Source organism: Phaenicophaeus curvirostris, chromosome 6, assembly GCF_032191515.1.
Source record: "Phaenicophaeus curvirostris isolate KB17595 chromosome 6, BPBGC_Pcur_1.0, whole genome shotgun sequence".
NCBI classification, from domain to species: domain Eukaryota; kingdom Metazoa; phylum Chordata; class Aves; order Cuculiformes; family Cuculidae; genus Phaenicophaeus; species Phaenicophaeus curvirostris.
Window position 1 is genome coordinate 38,115,199 of NC_091397.1, and position 20,795 is coordinate 38,135,993.

Below are 20,795 nucleotides of genomic sequence, written 5' to 3' on the forward strand. Positions count from 1 at the left end.
TCATCATTTAGTGCAAATGCATCCAGGGACTTCTCGTCTACATGCTGCAAGAGTGAGGAGAAAAGACAGTCACTCTACTGCCCTTGCAGATGCTACTGCTGTTGGTTCACGCATACAAGTTTCTGAGGCAACACCCAGAGCGCTGCGGGTTTCCTCCAGTGAGAGCCCCTCGCTGCCACTGCTATGCAATTGCATGCTGTGGGATGGCCAAGCACCAACGATCCTTCCTGACCAGCCTTTGCTCTGCATTCACAACATAGCCCAGCACCGTCTCCCCAGCCACTGCTTATGCTGGACATCAAAATGTCCCAGAGCTTCTCCGCTGCTGCAGACAGAGATCACGTTAGTGACCAGCCCGGGAGGGCTCCCAACCTGACGGTCTGGGAGGGCCACCCCAAACTATTCGCAGGTGAGGATTTCTCTCCTTTAAGCCCATAATGCTTGAGAACGCAGCCAGACGCCAAGACATTCATCAAATTTATAACCAATCAATTTTTTGTAGTCTTTTCCCCTTCCTATTTCTTTTACAGAAGTTTCCAAGTGAGAGATCATAAACCCAAACAGCATTCTGCTTCTTACCACATACAATTCAGCTTCTCTAAAATTTAGGACAAAGGCCTCAGAAAAAATCTACTCCAAACACTAAGTGAGAATGCCATCCAAAAGAAATTAGTTACAAACCTCAGATCCATGCCAGGACTTAATTTACACTTCTCTTCAACAGAAATCCCTATTTTTTTTTATTCATATGCTTATCTCCATAAATTTTGCCCTTTAGGAAGCTGGGCTGTGCCTAACAAATAACACAGAGTTACCAGCTACGCCAGGCACTGCTCATCTCTGATGTTACTTCTAGACATCAACTCTCATACTACCCAGTAAGGCTGATCCATCTCACAAAGTCTCACTGCATTTCAGCGAGTCTGAGAACTCCTGGTTACTGCTAGGAAATGCAAAACGACTGACAAATCCTGATGGTTATGGAAATGATATAACAGCCAGTGGTTCTTAAGTAAAATGTTACCTCTGAGTAGAACTGTAGGGTTCAGTTATCTTTGTGATATTTCAGCTAAACACACAGAAAGAAAATTCCATTAAGAAAATCCTGACTGAGCCTTTTCCAAGAGCCTCCGTCTCATAGCAGTTCTTGCCTTTCTTTCTTTCTCATAAGCGGACGCAACGTGAGCTGTGAAAATACATTGATGTCAGCCAGTTAGTTTCCAAGAACAGGCTGATGTTGTCAGTCCAACATTTTTATTGTCTTAATGGGGAAGAAAATTCCAAGCAGGAAAAAAATAAATCTAATAATCTATTCAGAGAAGCAATAAACCACAATTACCCCTAATGGAAAATCCACAGCAATGAGAGTGATGCCACATTGCCCTTTCCTCAATGAACAAAGCATGAGCTATAAACACTTCCAGGCACCGTATGGAGATACCTCATCACTGCAGGAGGTAAAGGCCAATATTTCACACCGTTTTCTTTTTGGGAATGATACTCAAAAGTAAGTTACAGACCAAAATTAATCAGAAATCCTTCATCTACCAGAGCTGCATTGTCCCTTGTAGCTTATGCTGTGTTCCCTACAGTACATTTTTTTCTATAGTGCCACTTCTGTGGGAGCTGAGGAAGAATACATACTTACATGTTTTATTGTTATCATTTGAGCCTCTGGGTGTTGCATTAGTGATGAGATTTTGTTTAAGCACTACTCTTTTATAGTTCTTTCAGAAATAACCTCTGACTTGCCCAGAGGATGTCAATCATTAAGAGCAAGCTCTCAGGCAAAGGCTGTTGGTTTAAATAACCAGAACTGAACCATCACAAAGGCTGGTGAGGGAGCACAGTCTGAGTGCAGGAAGACAAAGACTTATATATTTTACTTCTCACACCAAGTTGGCTTGGGCTGGAGAACAAGTCTTACAAGGAGTGGCTGAGGAAGCTGGGGTTGTTTAGCCTGGAGGAGGCTGAGGGGAGATTTTGTTGCTCTCTACAACTAACTGAAAAGAGATTGTAGAGAGGCAGGAGTTGGCCTCTTCTTCCAAGTGACAGGGGACAGGACAAGAGGGAATGGCCTCAGGCTGCGCCAGGGGAGGTTTAGGCTGGACATCAGGAAAAATATTTTCATGGAAAGGGTTATCAGGCACTGGCAGTGGCTGCCCAGGTAGATGGTTGAGTCACCATCCCTGGAAGTGTTTAAAAGACGGGTGGATGAGGTGCTCAGGAACATGCCTTAGTGATTGATGGCAATGGTTGAACTCGATGCTGAAAGTCCTTTCCAGCCTAGTGATTCTGCGATTCTGGGAATGGGAGGAGCAGGGATGGGGAGGAGCAGGAAAGGGGGGAGCAGGAAAGGCGGGAGCAGGCGAGAGGGAGGAGCAGGGAAGAGGGAGGAGCAGGAATGAGGCGGAGCAGGAATAGGGCGGTGCAGGAAGGGGGCAGTGTGTCTGGGGCGCTGCGGCAGCGCGGGGCCGGGTCCCTGCGGGCCCGATGGAGAAGGGGGCCGCGGTGCTGCACATCGTGGTGGTCGGTTTCCACCACAAGAAGGGCTGCCAGGTGAGCAGCCTGCGCTCCCCCCGCGGGGGGCCCTGGCGCAGCCGCTCCGGGCGCGGGGACGGGGCGGGGGACACAGAGCTGCCTCCCTGCGCTCGGGGGGAGCTCGGGGGCCGCCGCGAGTGTATCGGGATGTTATCTTGTTGGGTTTTTCTTAATTGATAATCCGCGAGAGTTATAGAATAGCTTAGGTTGCAAGGGACCTTAAAAATGATCCAGTTCCAACTCCCTTGCTATGGGTAGAGATACCTCCCACCAGGCCAGGCTGCCCAAGGCCCCATCCAGCCTGGCCTTGAACACCTCCAGGGATGGGGCAGCCACAGCTTCCTCACCACTCTCATGGTGAAGAATTTCCTCCTTATGTCTAGTCTAAATCTTCCCCTTCCAATTTATACCCATTGCATCTTGTCTTATCACTCCATACCTTTGTAAAAAGTCCCTCCCCAGATTTCTTGTAGCCCCTTCAGGTACTAGAAGGTCGCTATAAGATCTCCCAAGAGCCTTCTTTTCTCTAGGTATCAGTGCTTTATTTTAAAAGAAAAACTATTCTGTTAGTGCCTAAATGTGGGAACTGAACTACATTTTTCCTTGCACTCATATTTTCTTTCTAATGAATGTCTAGTAAATCTACAAACTGCACGTACGAGGTTAGTTAACTCAGCAGAATTACAGAGAAATAAAAATGTCAGTTCCAGAATTTCATATGTACTCCAGTTTAGGGAGTTTTTTTAAACGATATTTTATTTGAACTTGATAATCCATAAGAGTTGAAGCACATTGTGTAGGGAAGAGCACAGTGATGTATTTCTCCTCTAAATTGCAACACAACTATCTCTATTGATGTTAGTTGTGAATTCCATCAAGAGATCTCTGCTTGCAGAAGAAGGCAATCTGAACAGGCAGGAAGCATTGCCGTCAAAACCCCTTGACAGGCATAATCAATATTTCCAGCTGTAAGTTCCTTGACGCTTGGAAAAGTAAGAAATGAGAGACCACTCTAGTTCATGTTGTATGTAGTACATTCTGAAGTCTCTGAGGAGTTCAGCTCTGCATCTGAATTTCTTCTGTTGCACAGTATTTTTTTAATTCATTTGAGAACAAAAAAACCTGTAAAATCTGCTCCAGCGAACAGCTCTGAAGGCTTGCATGTTATTTTTTTGTTTCCATGGACTATTGAGCTTTATCAAGGCTTTCTCTCTCCTATTTGCAGGCGTTTTTTGTAATGCATACATGTATCAATGGCAAACAGGGAAATCAGAGTGCGTGTTTATGCATGCACGTGCATAAATGTATGGCTTTACATAAAAAGCCATTCTATTTAAACAAAGAGTGAGCTCCTCTTTCTTCACTCTGTGAAGAGGGAGAAAAAGAGCGGGAGACAGGTCTCTTCTGTAGTCCCATCCCATCTTCCTGTCATGGTCAATCTTGGATTTAAACTGGAAGATGAGAAAAAAAGTGACTTGTTTTTAAGTAGCCTTAACTAAGAATCGGAGAACAGTTTGAGTTAGAAGGGACCTTAAAGCCCATCCAGTTCCAACCCCCCTGCAATGGGCAGGGACATGTCCCACTAGACCAGGCTGCTCAAACTCTCATCCAACCTCTCCTGGAACACTTCCAGGGAGGGGGCGTCCACAGCTTCCCTGGGCAACTTTTTCCAGTGCCTCACCATGCTCATCATGAAGAATTTCTTCCTAAAATCTTCCCTCTTCCAATTTAAAGCCTTTCCTGCTCATCCTATCACTCCATGCCCTCGTAAAAAAAAAAAAAAAAGTGGTGCGGGTTTAGTGCTGTCAGGGGGATAGCAAAGAGAAAACTGCATTAATTCCGAATCTGCCTTATATTCCTGCTAGGCAGTGCTGTGTTGGACTCTTCCCAGGTACAACTGGAACAGCCTGGTGGCTGCAGGTTAAGTCCACCCATGGTTTCAGTTTGCTTTGCTTTGTCTTTTCTGTTCTCCCCTCAATGCTGACCGCTTCACATGGCTGTGAGGTAGAGTAATTTTATGTCATGTATGTCATAAAATCATAGAGTGCTTTGAGATGGAAGGGACCTTAAAGATCATCTAGTTCCAACCCCCCTGCCATGGGCAGGGACACCTCCCACTGGATCAGTTTGCTCAGTGTCACCTAACCTGGCCTTAAACGCTTCCAGGGATGGGGAAACTGCAGAAATTGAGTCAGAATACTTCTTAGCCACAACTTTCATAGGTATTTTGTGCTCGGAATTTTAACCCTTGGAACTGGAGATGCTGTTGCCTGACCGGGCTGCGCACACAGTTGGTTTGCTGTGACAGAGCAGATGGATACAATGTTGGATTTGGTCTTTTTCTGTGCTGCCTAGTCTTTACAAAAGTTGCCAAAACAGGAATGAACGTAATGGCTGTTGTGATGTGAGCACATTCCTTTCAAGGTAGCAAAGAGTTAAATTCATGTTTGTTAATGCTTCAGGAAATGAAACGGGCACAGCCTGGTAACACGTAAAACTACTCTTCATACCAACAGAGGCTGAAGGACAAGTGCAGCAACTCATTGCAATCTCTCTTTCTGCATGGTTTTGTAATGTGTCCTTTCTCCTCAGCATGTCTAGGGGCTGTTCCCATTTGGTTGTTTGCAGGATCAGTTCCTGTGAAGTAATTAGATTGTCTCAGTTGCAAGGTTTGCAATATTTACCAGTCACTTTCCTGTCACTTAGGAGGTGAGTGTTAGTTTGGTGCCTGTACACAAAAGCAGAGATGGCTTTTGTTGCTTCTGTTTTTCTTTTGGGGGCCTGTACTGTTTTTTTCATGTAGGATCATGCAGTGGTGATGCAAAGCAGGGCAGGGAGGGAAATTCTCCAAACTATAAATTAGAAGTGTTGGATTTTATCTTGCTGCCAGTAAAATGTTTGGAGAAATATGATTTCAGGTGTTGTAAAATTGAGTTGGCATACCTCTGAACAAACATTGTCTTTAAGTATCCCAAGAAATGAATTGGAGAAGTTGGAGAGCCAAGGTGGTTGGGGAAGGAGATGGGGCAGCTGTGTCGCAGGGAGGAGAACTGCAGGAATAAAATGATAATAGGTAGAACCACGGCCAGCCAGGCTTCCTAAGGGAAATCTAACCAGAAATCTAATTTTAAATATATTTACCTCTGACTTAGCAGATTTGTTACTGAATTATAAAAATAGTTTCCTAAAAAGACTGGAGGCAGGGAGCTGTGCAGCCATAGCCTAATGAGCCTGACATCAGTCGTATGCAAAGCTCTAGAGAAATTTATGAAGGAAAGAATTAATTAACAACATGAAACTAAGTAGACTGAGTCCTATGGGCATTCACTAAAGATGGAACATACCTGACTGATGCGCATCTTTTGTCGGAATAAATGATTGATTTACTTTCTCTGTAGACAAAACAAGTGTAGCTTAAATCTGCATGGGACTTCATAACAGATCACACAGCACTACCAAAAAAAAAAAGTGGGTTTTATTTTTAAGGTGGAGACACTGGAGAATTAGTACAAGAGCTGGTACTTGGATAAGGAACAGTACGAAGGAGAAGCAGCAGCAAGAGATTTGTGTCAAAAGAGGAACTCCTGTTCTGAAAGGTGCTCACACTGAATTTAGGCCCACAGATGTGTCACTAGCATAGTTTACACAGCAATATCTAAATGTGATGAGCAAACTTGAGGCATTAGGATTACAAAGGAATACTGGAAAGCCATGCAAGAGCAGGAATGATGGAAGTGAGGTGCATTACAGAGTCATGCAATAAGAATGAATAGTAACAGTTTAGGCTTGGGAATTAGCATGAGGAGACCTCTGGAAAAGAAGAGAGACTCCATATGATGAAAGATAAGTCGCAGAAGTGGTGTCATTTTGGGGTGAGAGTGGCAACAAATGTAGTCCTATCGAGTAAGAATATGTTTATCGATGTATAAAAAACTCTGGTCCACCTTTCAGAAAAATGCATTCAGATTCTCTCTGTCACTTCCAGGAATGGGTGAGATAATCCTTGGACAGTCTGTTTTCAAGGAGGATGTAGAGGAGCTTGGCTAGGTAGGCTGAAAAATGGATTTTCAGGCTGTATTCATGTGGAGACTGCAAGCAACCTCTGTGAATACGGGAGCATTCTCCCTTTTTCTTCTCTTGCCTCTTCACCACTAGAAAGCAGAGGTGGGAGTGTGGTAAACTGAAATGGGGAACTGAGGCAACCAAAAAGTAAGCCTTGGTTTTGTGGGTTAGTTTTAAGGTGGTAGATTCATGGTTTGTTTTTGCCAAGTGGACATCTGCAGAAGGTAGCTATAGAAGTGCAAGGAGAAGACTGGCAAGGGGGTGGAAGGTTGTCTTTTGAAAGTGGCAGTCTGGGCCTTCTTGCTTGCCATGTTTACTCATGGTGTTTGGAGTATTCATTGAACCACTGTATTAATCACAGTTGTATTCCGGGACTCACAGAAAGTGAAAAATAAAGGGGAAAACCCAACCATTTAATCTAAAAGACCTTAAGACTGACAGATCATACAGCTGGCCTGCCTGTCATCAGGAATTTACCTGCCTTGCCTGAGAAGGCTCCTGTTGGGTTCTCTGTTTCCATCTCTGTTTTCTCAAATAGTTTTACTGTGAAATGCAGGTAGAGTCAGATGTTTTGACAGGTTTCTTGATGCTAGGTGTTTTCAATAGCTGGCTTTCCCTCTGAAGGTATCATAATCATATGGGAGGAAGGAGTTAGAAATATACATGTGGTGTAAAGCTGATGTGTACAGAGCTATGTAACTAGAAACTGAACTCTGACTTTGTGGGTTCTCTGTTTGGGATTGTTGTTAGTAATGGATATAATTGGATTCTTACACATTCTTAGACAAGTGTTCTAGTCAGATCCTGATGTCTGAAGTGTACACCTCTTCCTGTTGATTAACTTGCAGTATAAGAAACATTTAACCTATAGAGCAAAGACTTTTATGTGCAGTTAGGAAATGTGTAGGAACATCTTTTTCCTGTTGAAAAACAATCCATAGGCATTTGTTTACAAAAGAGAAGGAGAGCTGGGGAACTGGTCCGGTTCTGTGCGCCTGTTGATTGACAGCACAAGGGCGATGCTTGTTCCATGTGTTCCTCCCAATGGCCAGCTGCTGGACTGTGGGACTTCTTGCTGGGTGGAACACGATTATGTAAGAGCCTAAGTGAAGGTTTCCTGTACAAAAGGTACTTGTGCAATTGTTGAAAGCTGGGGTTGCTACTTTCTCTTAGGAAGGCTTTGTGCTGTGTGAATGCAGCTCTTTGCATTTTCCAATGAGAAATCCCAAACACATTGGAAGGGGCTTTCTCTAGCAAGTATGGAGTAGGCTTTTGAAGAAACTATAGACTTTTGTTGATTTAGACAAGCAGATTGCCAGCCTGCCTCGTTAGGTTTCTTGGCTTGGACTGTGATACCCATGGCTGCTGGTTGCTGTGCCTCTTTGCCCAGGAGAAAGGGCAGTTAAGGCAGAGTGCTCGGAGAGCAGGAGGAGAAACTGGGCTGGTAACTAGGTCCACCTACTATTTGACATACTCTCAATAGGTCCATTAAAGAAGGGAACAATTGGCATGGTGATGGGTTTATTTGCTTCATATGTACTGGATGAAGCATTACAGGAACCTTTCTCATGCGTCATTAAATAGAAAATATCCCAAAGTAGACAGAACTCCTGGGCTGTATTCGCGGCAGCGTGATTTTCATTCCTCTGAAATGAAACAACAAACAATTCATTAGTAGTAAACAACAAACAATTCATTAGTATTCAAGTAAAAATTGCTGGTTTGATAGCCATCTGAAACTGATGAGAAGAGTGGCCTAAGGACACAGGAACAGCCAATACATCCCTTCATCATATGTAGTTACTCACACCCCGGTCCGTTAATGCAAAATACACAGTTTTGAGGAGGTTGGAGTTTCTATGCACTTCTTGGGCTCTACAGGACTCGTGTCACAAATGCATGTGTGCATACATTGATAATAACCCTGCCCCAGCAATTTGAGATCTATTTGGAGTATCTGGAGCTGGTCGACTCATTTTGGTTACTGCAGCAGGTTTACTGCTCCGTCTCCCTGGTTCTTGTTATGTTCTGTTGATCTCCTGCTTTGGTATAGCATGCCAAGACTTGGATTTCAGGGCCGTTTGTGCCTTCCATCTGTAGCAGCTGATAACAAATTCCTCAGTAGTTTTTAGGAGGTGTGGTTAGTGATTTCAGAATGAATAAAGGGAAAAGTTGGGTTGTTTTTTTTTTCAGAGCCATGAAATGCTTTGTCTCATTACAAGTGAGCAATAACACAATTTGCCTTACAGTGTTTTAATTTTTGAAAGCATTAAACGGTGTGGGAAGTCTTTATCTATCTTATGATGGAGATCTTTAGCAAAAAGGTAACCTGAACAGAGCTTGGTTACAGAGGATGCCAGTTGTGTGTTGAAAAATACGCAGACACATTTGATTTATGCTGCAGGTGGCAGACTGAGAATCATGAGGTGTAGTTCCCTGCTAGTGATCCTGTGTGCAGTCATCCTCACTTCAGCCCTCTGTCTCCAATCTTTGTTTATATGGGGAGCCAGAGACATAATAGTCTCTGGGGGTATAGTGAGGCTTAAAATATCCCTGAATACTCTAAAAATCACTTATTTTGAAGGCAAAATTAAAACAAGATCTGATTTTTATGAAAAAGAGAGGAAGGAAAGTTTCAGCAAAGCTGGAAAAACTTGAGGACAAGAGAGCTACACAGAAGTCCCTGTAAGGCCCTGTGGCTGGCTGCTGAGGAAGCTGATGGTCCCTTTACGGCTGTATTGCCTGGCCTGGCACAAGAATCCCGGTCTCTTCTTGATGTTACAAGGTTTTGAGGCCCTGTGGCACCACCAGTCAAGCCATACATAATCTTATTTCATTTGGGGGAAGGCCCAGCTTTTCTGGTCTCACTGTCCTGAGCTGTTCTGCAGATTGCCTCTGGTCTTGTGCGGTGGTTGAACATTGTCTCGCCTACATTCCTAAGGCCTTGACTGTCTTCAAAACTGCTCTTGACTTTCTTAAACACTTATATTTGTTACTGTGTTCTGGAAAGAAATTAAAGTGTGAATAGTGGGGAAAGTGCTGCATGTATCCTGGGTTACTCACAATGCTGGTCGCTTTTGCTGACTTGGGATCCTGGTTCTGTGAAATAATGGCAACTCATCTTGACCCACTTCTCTGTACACCAGTGGAGAATGACATTTCAACCTGGTGTGACAGACATCACAGTGGATTATTGTAAATACAGAAAGGCATAGTGCCGTGGAATCCCAAAGTTTGCCCTGTGAACAGTTAAACACTGGAATAATCGCTCCAGGGAAGTGGTAGATTCCTCTACACCGGACAATTTTATGGGTCTGCTTGACAGGGTTCTGGGCCATCTAAACTAACCTAACTAACCTAAACGTTTGGCCCAGACGATCTCTGAGATCCCTTCCAGCCTGGCATTCTGTGATTCCATGTGTTTTTATGTGAACTGTGTTTGAAGACCAATCCCCCTGTCTTGCCTGACCTTGGATTTTCTTTCTGGTGTGCAAGGGAAACTTAAGATCAGAAATAAAACAGCTAAGTTTTAGAGAAGAGCCCGAAAACAATCTTTGAGTAGGAGGAATGCCCTTTAAGACTTCTTCCCTTCCTGAATTGTGTACATGCTCCTCCTGTTATTTGAGAGCTTCAAGTACCTGAGCTCTGGAAGGTAATGCTTGTTGGAGTCTGCAGAAAGGAGCCAGGAACATGGCCTGAGCAATTCATGCATGTGGCCTTTTTACTTATGCCTATGCAGTAAAAGTCTTCAAGCAGTACTGTTGCCAAGTTAGGCTTGATTTTGTTTGCAGAATTAGGTGACGTCTAAGGAACAAGTGAGTTCAGTCGGCTCTTTTTATCAGCTCTTGAGAACTGCCTACATTTCCAAGTCTCCTGCACCCCTGATTGTAGCATTTGTTTCCAAGAGGGAAATACTGAAGTCACTCTCCTCAATAGGTTTCACAAGCAACCTTTCTGAAGCCATGGCAGGGGAGTTGGAATTGTATGATATTTAAAGTCCCTTCCAACCCAAACCATTCTATGATTCTGTGATCTTTCTTTTCTTTTATTAAAGGCAGCACTTCTAGCCTGTCTCAGTCCCCATTTGTTTGTCGTCTAAGGCTCTGCTTTACTGGAAAATAACTTTTTTCTCTTGATCTCTGCCAGCTCAGTAGTTGCTGTGATTCTGTTAGATGTGCTTGACTCTCTTAACCATGTAAAGTGAAGTCTATGTTTTGCTGTCTTTAAAGTCCTCTTTGTTTTAGGGGAGCACAGAGCAATTATGCCACCAGTGATCAAAGATATCGTTAAAGGGACAAGAAAAACAAAGAACGACTTTAAAAGGAACTAGGCTCGAATCAGGCTGAAGGGCTGTGTTCCTGGCTCTGTAGATGATAACCTGTAGACTTTAGCACAATTCCTTTGGTTTTTTGTTCCCTGTTTGTAATAATGTTACTGAAGTATTTTAAAGGACCATGCTGATCATGAAAAGAAAAAGACAAAGTTAATCATAGCATACATTGAGTATCAAAGATTAGCCAGTTGTCTAAAATACATGGATTTGCTTATACTGAACAGGTTGGAACTTTAAAAGAAGCTTTAAGCTTTTATTAGAAAGGCTACTCAAATTAGCATGGGAATGTTAATTGCTTTAAATACACAAAGCATTACTGAGTATAATGTAATTGCTATCTCGTGCTTCTGTAAACAATAGCACAGATTCTGATCTTGTGTGTAGAACTGATGACGGGTTCCACTCTGCACGTGTAAGTAATTCAGTTCTTTAGTAATTTGTGTTCATTGTTCAAGTGAAGCTCCCAGGTGTGGTGGCTTTTTGTTTGTTTTGTTTCTTTGTTTAGGTTTTCAGGCCTTAAAGAGTGTTGTGCTTTGATAATCTTGCAGTTGCTTCCTTGAAGTCCTGGACAGGCAGTAAAGTATTTCTGTGAAGGATTCCATATGTTCTCCATAGTTTCCCTGATGTACAAACTGAGAGAAGGTTCCCAAGTACCTGTTTGCAGTCATGTAGTGCTTTGCATACTCGTAATCGTTAAATTTCATCTTATGATCTGTCTGTTCTTTGTATATGTCGCAACACCCAAGCAGTTATTTAAACATTCTGTACCAGGAATCTTGACCTTTCTCTTGAATAAGTAAATGGATGCTGAATCAGTAAAATATATATTTCTGTAGCTCTGCACCTTTTATCTACCTATTTTGGAATGATTTCAAGTAGTAACTTGAGCTGTCAGTGCTTCTGTAAAGGTAGCAACGTAGTTTACATACACATACAATAGAGGGAGGTTCAGTGCTGTAAAATCACTTGACTCCAGTTGGAGTAAATTGGAACTTGCAAGCTGTGTGTTCCGTGTCCTAATATTGCCTTGTTTTATTATATGTGTCTAATTTTAATAATCCATCCCATAGCTTGTACCTGGCGCTGACTTATTGCACCTAGGCAGGCATGTTATTTCTAAAAACACTCTTGGAAAGTTGTGGGTACAAAATGTGACAGTGAGTTCCTTGCTTGTTCTGAAATGCTGGGGATGGGGTTGCCTGCTTCACTGGGGTTACCTGGAGCAAGGCATATTATTTTCTTCATGATGTTACTGTGTTTTTGTAGCTTCTTAGTCTCATATTTGGTAATGAGCCAGATTTGTCTGCTCTCAGGAATAAATCTAGTGTTGAAACTTGTAAGGAAGGACCGTGTTTACTAAGAGCAGTTTTGGGACCACAAGATGTCCTGTGGCAAAGAACCTGATTGCTTCTTGGCTCATAAAACAAAGTAATTGCTTGCTTGGACTGCATCAGTTCAGCAATATGTGCTATATGCCAAACTGACAACAAGTAAACGTGCTTTAAAGCATGCCTACAGTCCCAGTCCTCCATTTTCCCAGGAAAAGGAGGATTCACTGTACCATTTGATAACTCCTGGCCAGCCTGCATGGGCTCCTTCCCATCCAGAACCAGGGCAGGCAGCAGAGCTGGGGAAAGGATGCGTGTCTGAGTCTCGTGTCTTATGAGGTCTGGATGCTGTCCTGGGGGAAAGAAAATGTCACCAGCCCCTGTAGTTGGGTGTCTTCCTTGAGAGCCGATGGGCACAGCAGAAACTGTGATGAGAAACTGGCTGCTGCTGACCCCAGTCCACACGAGTAGCTGTGCTGTGCAGATGTCAGGAGCAGAGCTGGGGCTTGCTGTCTCTTCTTTTGTTAAGGAAGCTGCCCTCTCTGGTGTCTTGTATCTTCTTAAGAATTTGTTCTGTGTGAATTCTGACTTACCCTCTGTAAGACCACCAAGTCTTGTCTCGGTGGCACATAGTTCCCAAGTGAGTCCCCTAGGCTGGAACGGTTGTTATGTTCCTCTTCTGGGAGGAGTTGGGTGGGGAGGGTGTTGTTATTTACTTTCTTTGAGAGGAATGATATGAGCAAAAGTTCCAAAGCACAGGGTTTATGTCTGACTTGAACTGTATGATTATAAAAATAAAGTGTTAAGTAATTGGAAAGGACATCCAAAACGCGTAGTAGCATGGCATTGGAAACAAATACAAGGGTCTCAGTTTTCCAGGTTATTTTACCTTTTAAGTGCCTAAAACTTTACTAACCTAGTCAGAGTTTTCAAAGCAAACTTGAATGTTTATGTTGTGCATCTGAAGCGATGCAAACAGTATTTCAGAACTTGCGTAAGTGGCTGCTCTTTACTTTTAGCAATCTGGGAACGTGAGGAAGTTCGAGTTTCAGAAACTGGAAGAACAGAAAGGATTATGCCCTACGTCTTTGTTATACATGGGTTCCTTTTGCCGTTACTCTGTGTGTACGTAATGGAGTTTTAAATATGTTTATATAAATGTGTATCATATTTATTCTATATATGCGTAGTTCTATAAATATGCATATGTATTATACATAGTCGTTACATATATGCATATTTATATATAATGTATATTTAAAAATCTGTTGTTGGAGGTCTATATATTACTGCATAGGCATCATTGTTATAAGGATGGGCTCTTCAGCTTGTAGGCCCTGATCTGTTGATACTGTTATACAACAATGGGGAAATTTTGTCATTTAAACCTGATTAAATTGTGTTTTACATAACAGTTTGTTCTCAGTGCTGAAGGACTAACTGTGTTCGCAGATTTTCATTTGCCTGTGTGTTGCAGTTGTTATGGTGATTCAGATAAAATCATTGGCGTACTGGCTTTCTCTGGATTCAGCTATACAGGGACTAATATATCAAGAAAACATCTTCTAAAAATCCCTCCTTCAAGTGAAGAGCAAATACTGACTTACTTGAATTGAGGAATCAAGTTTTAGGTGCATTTTTAATCTGTTGGGTTTTTTTGGTCACTGCTGCTTAGCGTTGTACTCGATACTCAATATCATTCAGCTTTTCTTTTCTTAAATGAGAGGGGAAGAGTTGGTACCCTCAAAATAAAATGTGTTGAAATGAAATATGGCAGGAAAAGTTTTTCTAAATAGACGTGTAATGAGTGGGTTTTGCTGATCTCTTTTTCTTCATTTGAAGCAACTATTCTACCTATTTGTGCAGTACAAGCAGTGGGAGAGATCATCAAACTGATTATTCAGAGAATTAAATGAGTTTGCTCCATGTAAATTGGATTCTGCAACTTACTGAAAGCATCCTTGTCTTTAGTATAACACTGTCATTCTAAACATTTCTGAATTTTTTAGAGACTTGAGATTAAATCCTTTGAACTAATGGAAAACCTTTGTGTCCAGTTTTTTTCATTTCTAGTCTGAAGAGAAATCTTCCCAAATACCTATCTTCAAGAGGAGAGCTTATATTGTAACTGTGCTGAGTACGAAAGCTTAACTTGTAAGTGGAGTAAGAGAGTGGGGAAGATGGGGAGTGTATATTGACTTGCAATCGCTGCTTAGTGTTCACTGAGGATCTTACTGTGATTGTGAACACGTATCACAGGAAGTGTCCTTGCCCATGGCAGGGGGGTTGGAACTAGATGATCTTTAAGGTCCCTTCCAACCCAAACTATTCTATGATTCTAGGATCACTTTTCACAGATAAGGAAAACAACCTTACCTGAGTATGAAGTTCACCAAAAATTAATGACAGGTACCTGTCTAATGTTTGAGAGTCATAGTTTAGGTGGACATGCACATATCCCTCTTTTATCGATGTCCTTTTTTAATCTCTCTTCTGACTCCGTGGTGGTAATTTAGTAGAAGACAATAGCAATGGTTTTTTTTAGAAGAAAAGCTATCATGTTAGTTTCTAAATATGGGAACTGAACTACATTTTTCCTTGCTTGCACTCATATTTTCTTTCTAATGAGTGTTTAGTAAATTTATTCTCTCTAAGAATCATAGAACGATTTGAGTTGGAAGGGACCTTAAAGACCATCCAGTTTCAACCCCCCTGGGATGGGCAGGGACACCTCCTGCTAGAACAGGAAAACCCTTTAAAGACAATATACCAAACCAGATTGCCTGGACTTTATTTTCATTCCGCAAGCGAGATAGGACTGTGTATCAGTAGGTGCTTTGCATCCTAACTGTTAGATTTTATACAAACTGCACGTCTGAGGTTAGTTAACTCAGCAGGATTACAGAGAAATAAAAAGGTAAAATCTGCTCCAGCAATCAGCTCAAACCTTGCATCTATTTCTTTGTTCCTGTTGACTATTGAGCTTTATTAAAAGACTTTCTCTCATATTTCCAGGCATTTTTTGTAATGCACGTATGTATTAAATGGCAAACATTAAAGTGCGTTTTTATGCATGCGCATGCATAAATGTATGGCTTTACATAAAAAGCCATTCTATTTAAACAAAGAGCGAGCTCCTCTTTCTTCACTCTGTGAAGAGGGAGAAAAAGAGCTGGGAAACAGGTCTCTTCTGTAGTCCCCTCCCATCCTCCTGTCATGGTCAGTCTTGGATTTAAACTGGAAGATGAGAAAAAAAGTAACTTGTTTTTAAGTGACTTTAACTAAGAATCATAGAATGGTTTGGGTTGGAAGGGACCTTAAAGATCATCTCTTTCCAACTCCCTGCAGTGGGCAGGGACATGTCCCACTGGACCAGGCTGCTCAAACCCTCATCCAACCTGTTCCTGAACACTTCTAGGGAAGGGGCACCCAGAACTTCCCTGGGCAGCCTGTTCCAGTGCCTCACCACCCTCAATGTGAAGAATTTCATCCTAATATCTAATCTAGTTCTTCCCCCTTCAAATTTAAAGCCATCCTATTATTCCCTGCCCTTGTAAAAAGCCCCTCCACAGCTTTCTTGTAGGCAGACTGAACTGCAGCCTTGTAGAAGGCTGTACTGTACAGTTTGCATACATACAGGCTGAGAGAAGAATTTTATTGAGGCTCCAGTTCAAAAACTCAGATGTGATTGAACTGAGGTTCTCTCTACCAAATGATTATCACTTTTGTCCATGTGGAGTTCTCAGTTTCAAGATTCTCAAGAACTAAAGGGTTTGAGGTTTTTTTTTTAAGGCTACTTAATGTAGCCTTAAAGTATTCTTATAATACATTTTGAAATAATGGTTTTTTTCTATAGAAAGGATTCCTAACTGCAATTTGTTCAAGTCTGCAAACTGATCTGTAGAAATCAAAAAAAATGTCTAGAAGATGAGGTACAGTTAGGGTGGGTTTCATCTGCATTAATTCAGTCATCTGCCAGTTAGACTTAGAAGTCTAAGCTAGCGCTCTTCAGAGACCATGGAAAGAAACAGCTCGGATGAATCATCCTCTGCAGGTGTCTGTTTTCTCTGATTATGCAGGAAGCATAGGAAAACTTGGTCAGAGATCTTACTTTTTGACATGTATTCAGTTGACAGGAATCCCACCTGCAAGGACTACTTAAGAAAAAGTTTGACTGAACTCTTAAGTCAGAGGAGAGGTGGAAGGAAGTTCTCCAGGGCATTGCATGCTGTCCTTGCTGTTGGATTGTCCTTTTTTTTTCTTTTTTTGTTGTTAGTTCCACCCTTTCAGCTTCTGCAATATGAGGCAGTACTTCTACAAGCAGCGATCTATTGAACTACACAAATGTGACTCCTCCTTTGAGCCTAACCAGAGTACTTTATACATGGATCCTCTTGGGTCAGTGGCGGAGTAGTGTGTCATCATGTAAATCTTGTCAATCATAAAGTATATCTGTAAAATAGATTATTTAGTGTCAGTTCTGCTTGCTCTGAGTTTTGTGATCTTCTCTCACTTATACACATACAGCAATGTCTGTACTAGAGCGCATATTTTTGAAAGAAGCAGACTAATGTAAAACAAGGTTATCATCGGTGTCACTAATACCTGTTAAGTTTGGAACAGGCAGAGCCTCCAGAAATCCTGGTTGCTGAGAGTACTTGACAGCAGCTGAGGCATTGGTAGCCTGTTGTGAGTTAGAACAAAGAAGTTCTTCAGCAGATTTCATGGTGCCTAAAGAGCCCAGGAGCCAGATCTCAGCTTTATTCTGAGCTTTAAAAAGGAGTATTCCTTAGTGAATATATGTTTTCAATATAGCTTGAATTCCCTTATCCTTCTTTCCTTTAAATAAGTCTTCTAATTCATTATTTTAGTTGAAACTGAAAACACAATTTTAATTCTGTAATACCTGGGAGTAAAGATGTCTTCAATCCTTATGTACAGTATTTTCTCTTGTCAGGAATGACACCTTGAAGGTATTCGCTGAAATCTAAGGGATCCAGGGTTTCCATTGTATTTGATGGAAAGAAGCTCTTGCAGAGAGTGAATACGAACTTCTCTCTGTTGGTCATGCCGTGAAAAAAAATACCTGATCCAGGACATTAGTGTAGGTGCTCTTTGACCATCTACATTTTAAAAGTTAGGAACTGTGCTTTATTTGTTGCTAAGGTTACTCCTGCAAGAATACAGCAATAGTTTTGTAGGCTCTTTTCAGCTAGCCAGTTTGAACGTGTTCAGCATCGATGATATGATCTTCTTCTGTATTGCAGATATTTACATGGAGCTTCTAGCATTGTGATTTTCTTATAATGTGTGATTTGAAAAGGATGGCAGGGAGTTCTCAGGACTTATGTGTGTACTAAAAGGCAGGCAGTTTCTCTGTTCCTTATGTGGATGCTAATTCCAGTGCTTGTGTCCCCTTTGGAAGTCGAGTGCTTTTCTGTTTTGCTTAATGGCATGTTTTGTTTAAAAGGATTCTTGACAACTTCCTACAAGTAAGGAAGTAATCCTTTTTCTACTGCAGGCCTTTTTTTCCCCACCCACTTACATAATTATTCTTTGTGGATCACTTACCTTTAGCTCAGGACTTCAGTCATTCACCAGACCTTTTTCTTTTTTTTTGGGGGGGGGGGGGAGTGGGGTGGGGTGGTATTTTCAGGATCTTTTTGTAATATGACGAATGAGAAAACTTGAAATTGTTGCAGCAATCAGCAAGGCTGATTTCTTGTGGCCTGTTCTTTGCACTTTTTTCCCAAGTTGGAAACAGTCATAGAAAGAGTGACACCATGTGTTAAGGTGAAGGATTTCACTTTTCATGATTTATTTCCCATTTCTTCCTTACTCACATCCTTTACAGTGTTTTTATATTATCATCCATTAAATCTTAAGATTTTCTGTGTGATGGCTTTATCATGCCATTTTTGCTATGTAGTCATACATGGAAAATTTCCATGTACAGCTCAAAAGTTTGTAACTAAATGTCCTTCAAGAGAAGTTGCAGTATCTTTAAATGTTTTTTTTTACTGGTATATTTGCATATATTTTTTTTCAGTTATTTTAGAAATGCGCCTCCAGAAAAAAAGGAGTTGGTGAAAGTGGCCAGAAACCCCATGTGTTCTCTGTAGGAAAAGAAGGTGAAAGGATGGTGATATGAAGATGCTGATTAGGAGGCTCTGTGGTATACATATAGTGTGGCGTGAGGAATAGGAAGATTGTCCCTATTTCTAAAAAAAAAGAGATAAGTGGTAAATAAATGAAAGAAGACATAGAAAGGCAGGATTTCTTGGGGAAAGGAAAAGGAGGTACTTTAGGCCAATGTGTAGCACTCATTGCAGTCAAGGGCACCAAAATATTTAGAAGCAGTATTTTGCTGTTTGTATAGTTTCTGAGCTTATTCAAAGCTCGTAGGGTAAAACAAAGGCTTGTGTGCATTAGGATGTTACCTGCTTATAAGCACTTGAAGGGGCTGAGAAGCCAAATCTGGTTTCAGGATGTGTGTGCCCCCGCAGTGGCCCTGCTGATGTTGCAGGTGCAGCTGTGTGCTGCTGGCTGTGTGCATACACGGGAGAAGGTGCTCAGCTGCTGGGTGATGTTTTCTACTTGAACATCTGTTTCATTTTTCTCTTGCGGAAAAGTTACTAGACTGGATGGAAGCGCTGTTTAAGCCAAATCTGCTCAGGTCCTGTTTATTAGACCGCACATGAGTCAGTCTGTGGGTGCTTTGGAGGAAGAGATAAGGAATGCTAGTGGGAAGAACTTTGATTCATACCATTGCTAAAGAAAGGTGTTAGGCTGAATCAGAGAGGCTTGCTTGTTTGGAAACAGTAATGTATTCTCTCTTTGCCTCCTCTCTCTTTTTGTTTGCTTGCTTAGGTTGAATTTTCCTATCCTCCCCTAAAGCCTGGAGAAGGACACAACAGTCAAAGTTTACCAGAGGAATGGAAATACTTGCCATTTCTTGCCTTACCAGATGGCGCTCACAACTATCAGGAGGGTAAGTTTTAGGTACTACTTCAACTGCAACCAAAAGAAAATTCCTGATATCTGAATAGTTGATAAACAATTCTCTTCACCGTTAGACTTCCAGTACTTTTTGTTTTAGCTTCAAAATGCACTGGCAATGATATGTTGCTTCAGAGTTTAAAGAGAAAGTAGATCATAAAAGTTTACCTCCTACATCAAGAAACCAAGTGTCAATATCGGGTTACTTATCACTTGTTTGTAGTCCTTGTGCAATATAGGCTTTCTCAGAAGTTCTTTGAAGGGGCAATAAACTCTTGATTAAAACCTAACCCAATTTTGAGGTAAGGGAAAAATGAAATTCTAAAATTCAGCTTTGTAATATATGTGGTCATTATGATTTTATATTTTCTCCACCAGTTTAGAGACTCTTTGAATGACCTGAAAGTCATTCAGTGTCTCTAGAATGACATACATTGAATGCCTGCAAATGTAAAAGGCAGAAACAAGAGTTCTATTGTCTTTGTCAGCATACTTAAGTTAGAATTATTCCTTTACCATGTTGTTACCAGCATGTTCACTGCATTATTTGTGTGTTTGTGTGTGTGTTTAGAGTATTGCATTTCTTTCTTTATCTATTTGACAGTGGTTCAGTTCATTGCTGTGACGTTTATATGCAAGTTCAGCCGTTTGGGTTTTTTTCTGCACAGTAGTGAACAAGGAAATCACTTAAACTAGCAAAATCACAGCAACTCTTTAATACTACTAATAAGATATTTTTTTTTACATTCATGTGCTTAGTTTCCTAATTCTCTATCTTCCAGAAACCTCATTTGGAAGCAAAGGAAATCATATCAAAATAATCCTCATCCTAACTGCCATAAGAGTCTCGCTGACTCTACTCTGGTTTATGATTTTTGCTCAATTTCTGTGTTGTTAAATACATAAGAGGCACTGGGCAGCATTGAAATCCAAAAAACCCACATGCAGCTGAACTTGCCTGTTCCCTCTTGGCTCTTTACAGTCCCAGTTACTGATCGACTTCGAGAATTTTCATTGCTGCACTAAAAGATTATCAATGTGTATTTTTTGGTAAGGAAAGAAAAGACTTGCCAACAAATCAAGTGTGTATCTTTGTGTTTTGTAGGCAAGAATACACACGAACTTGAAACAGGCAAATACGTTTTGCATAAGACTTATGTGACATTTGCTGTAACTTTGTAGATTTTTGAGTATTAAACTAATTCCCACTGATAGGTGCATTTTTGCCAAGACGATGATTTTGTACACAGACTTTCTAAAACCCAAAGTGATCTCTGTAATATAATTAAATTTGTTCAAGTCTATAAGCTTTGTGATAAACAGTCTCTCTTTCTGTTGGACTTAAGGTATATGGGATTGTCTCTTCTGTTCATTATGTTACTGTAAAGCAAACAAAAAATTAACAGTTGGTTTCAAAACATATTTCACTCATGTTTTGAGAGGCAAACTGTCATAATGTCATGTTCTCTACTTAGGGATGTAGCAACGTTTTTTGCAGTAGTAGCCGGTGTGTGTATATATGTGTGTGTGTA

The 20,795-nt window shown here is 41.3% G+C and overlaps 1 protein-coding gene across 2 annotated transcripts in view; it reads left to right on the forward strand.

The window, feature by feature from the left end:
- Nucleotides 1–2,458: 2,458 nt before the first annotated feature.
- AVL9 (AVL9 cell migration associated) overlaps nucleotides 2,459–20,795 on the forward strand; it is a 44,531-nt gene continuing 26,194 nt past the window's right edge. For both annotated transcript variants that reach the window (XM_069859831.1, XM_069859832.1), the window contains exons 1-2: nucleotides 2,459–2,559; nucleotides 19,135–19,255. In XM_069859831.1, the coding sequence (XP_069715932.1) occupies nucleotides 2,494–2,559; nucleotides 19,135–19,255 (187 nt within the window). In that variant the 5' untranslated portion in view covers nucleotides 2,459–2,493. The remainder of the gene's footprint in view (nucleotides 2,560–19,134; nucleotides 19,256–20,795) is intronic.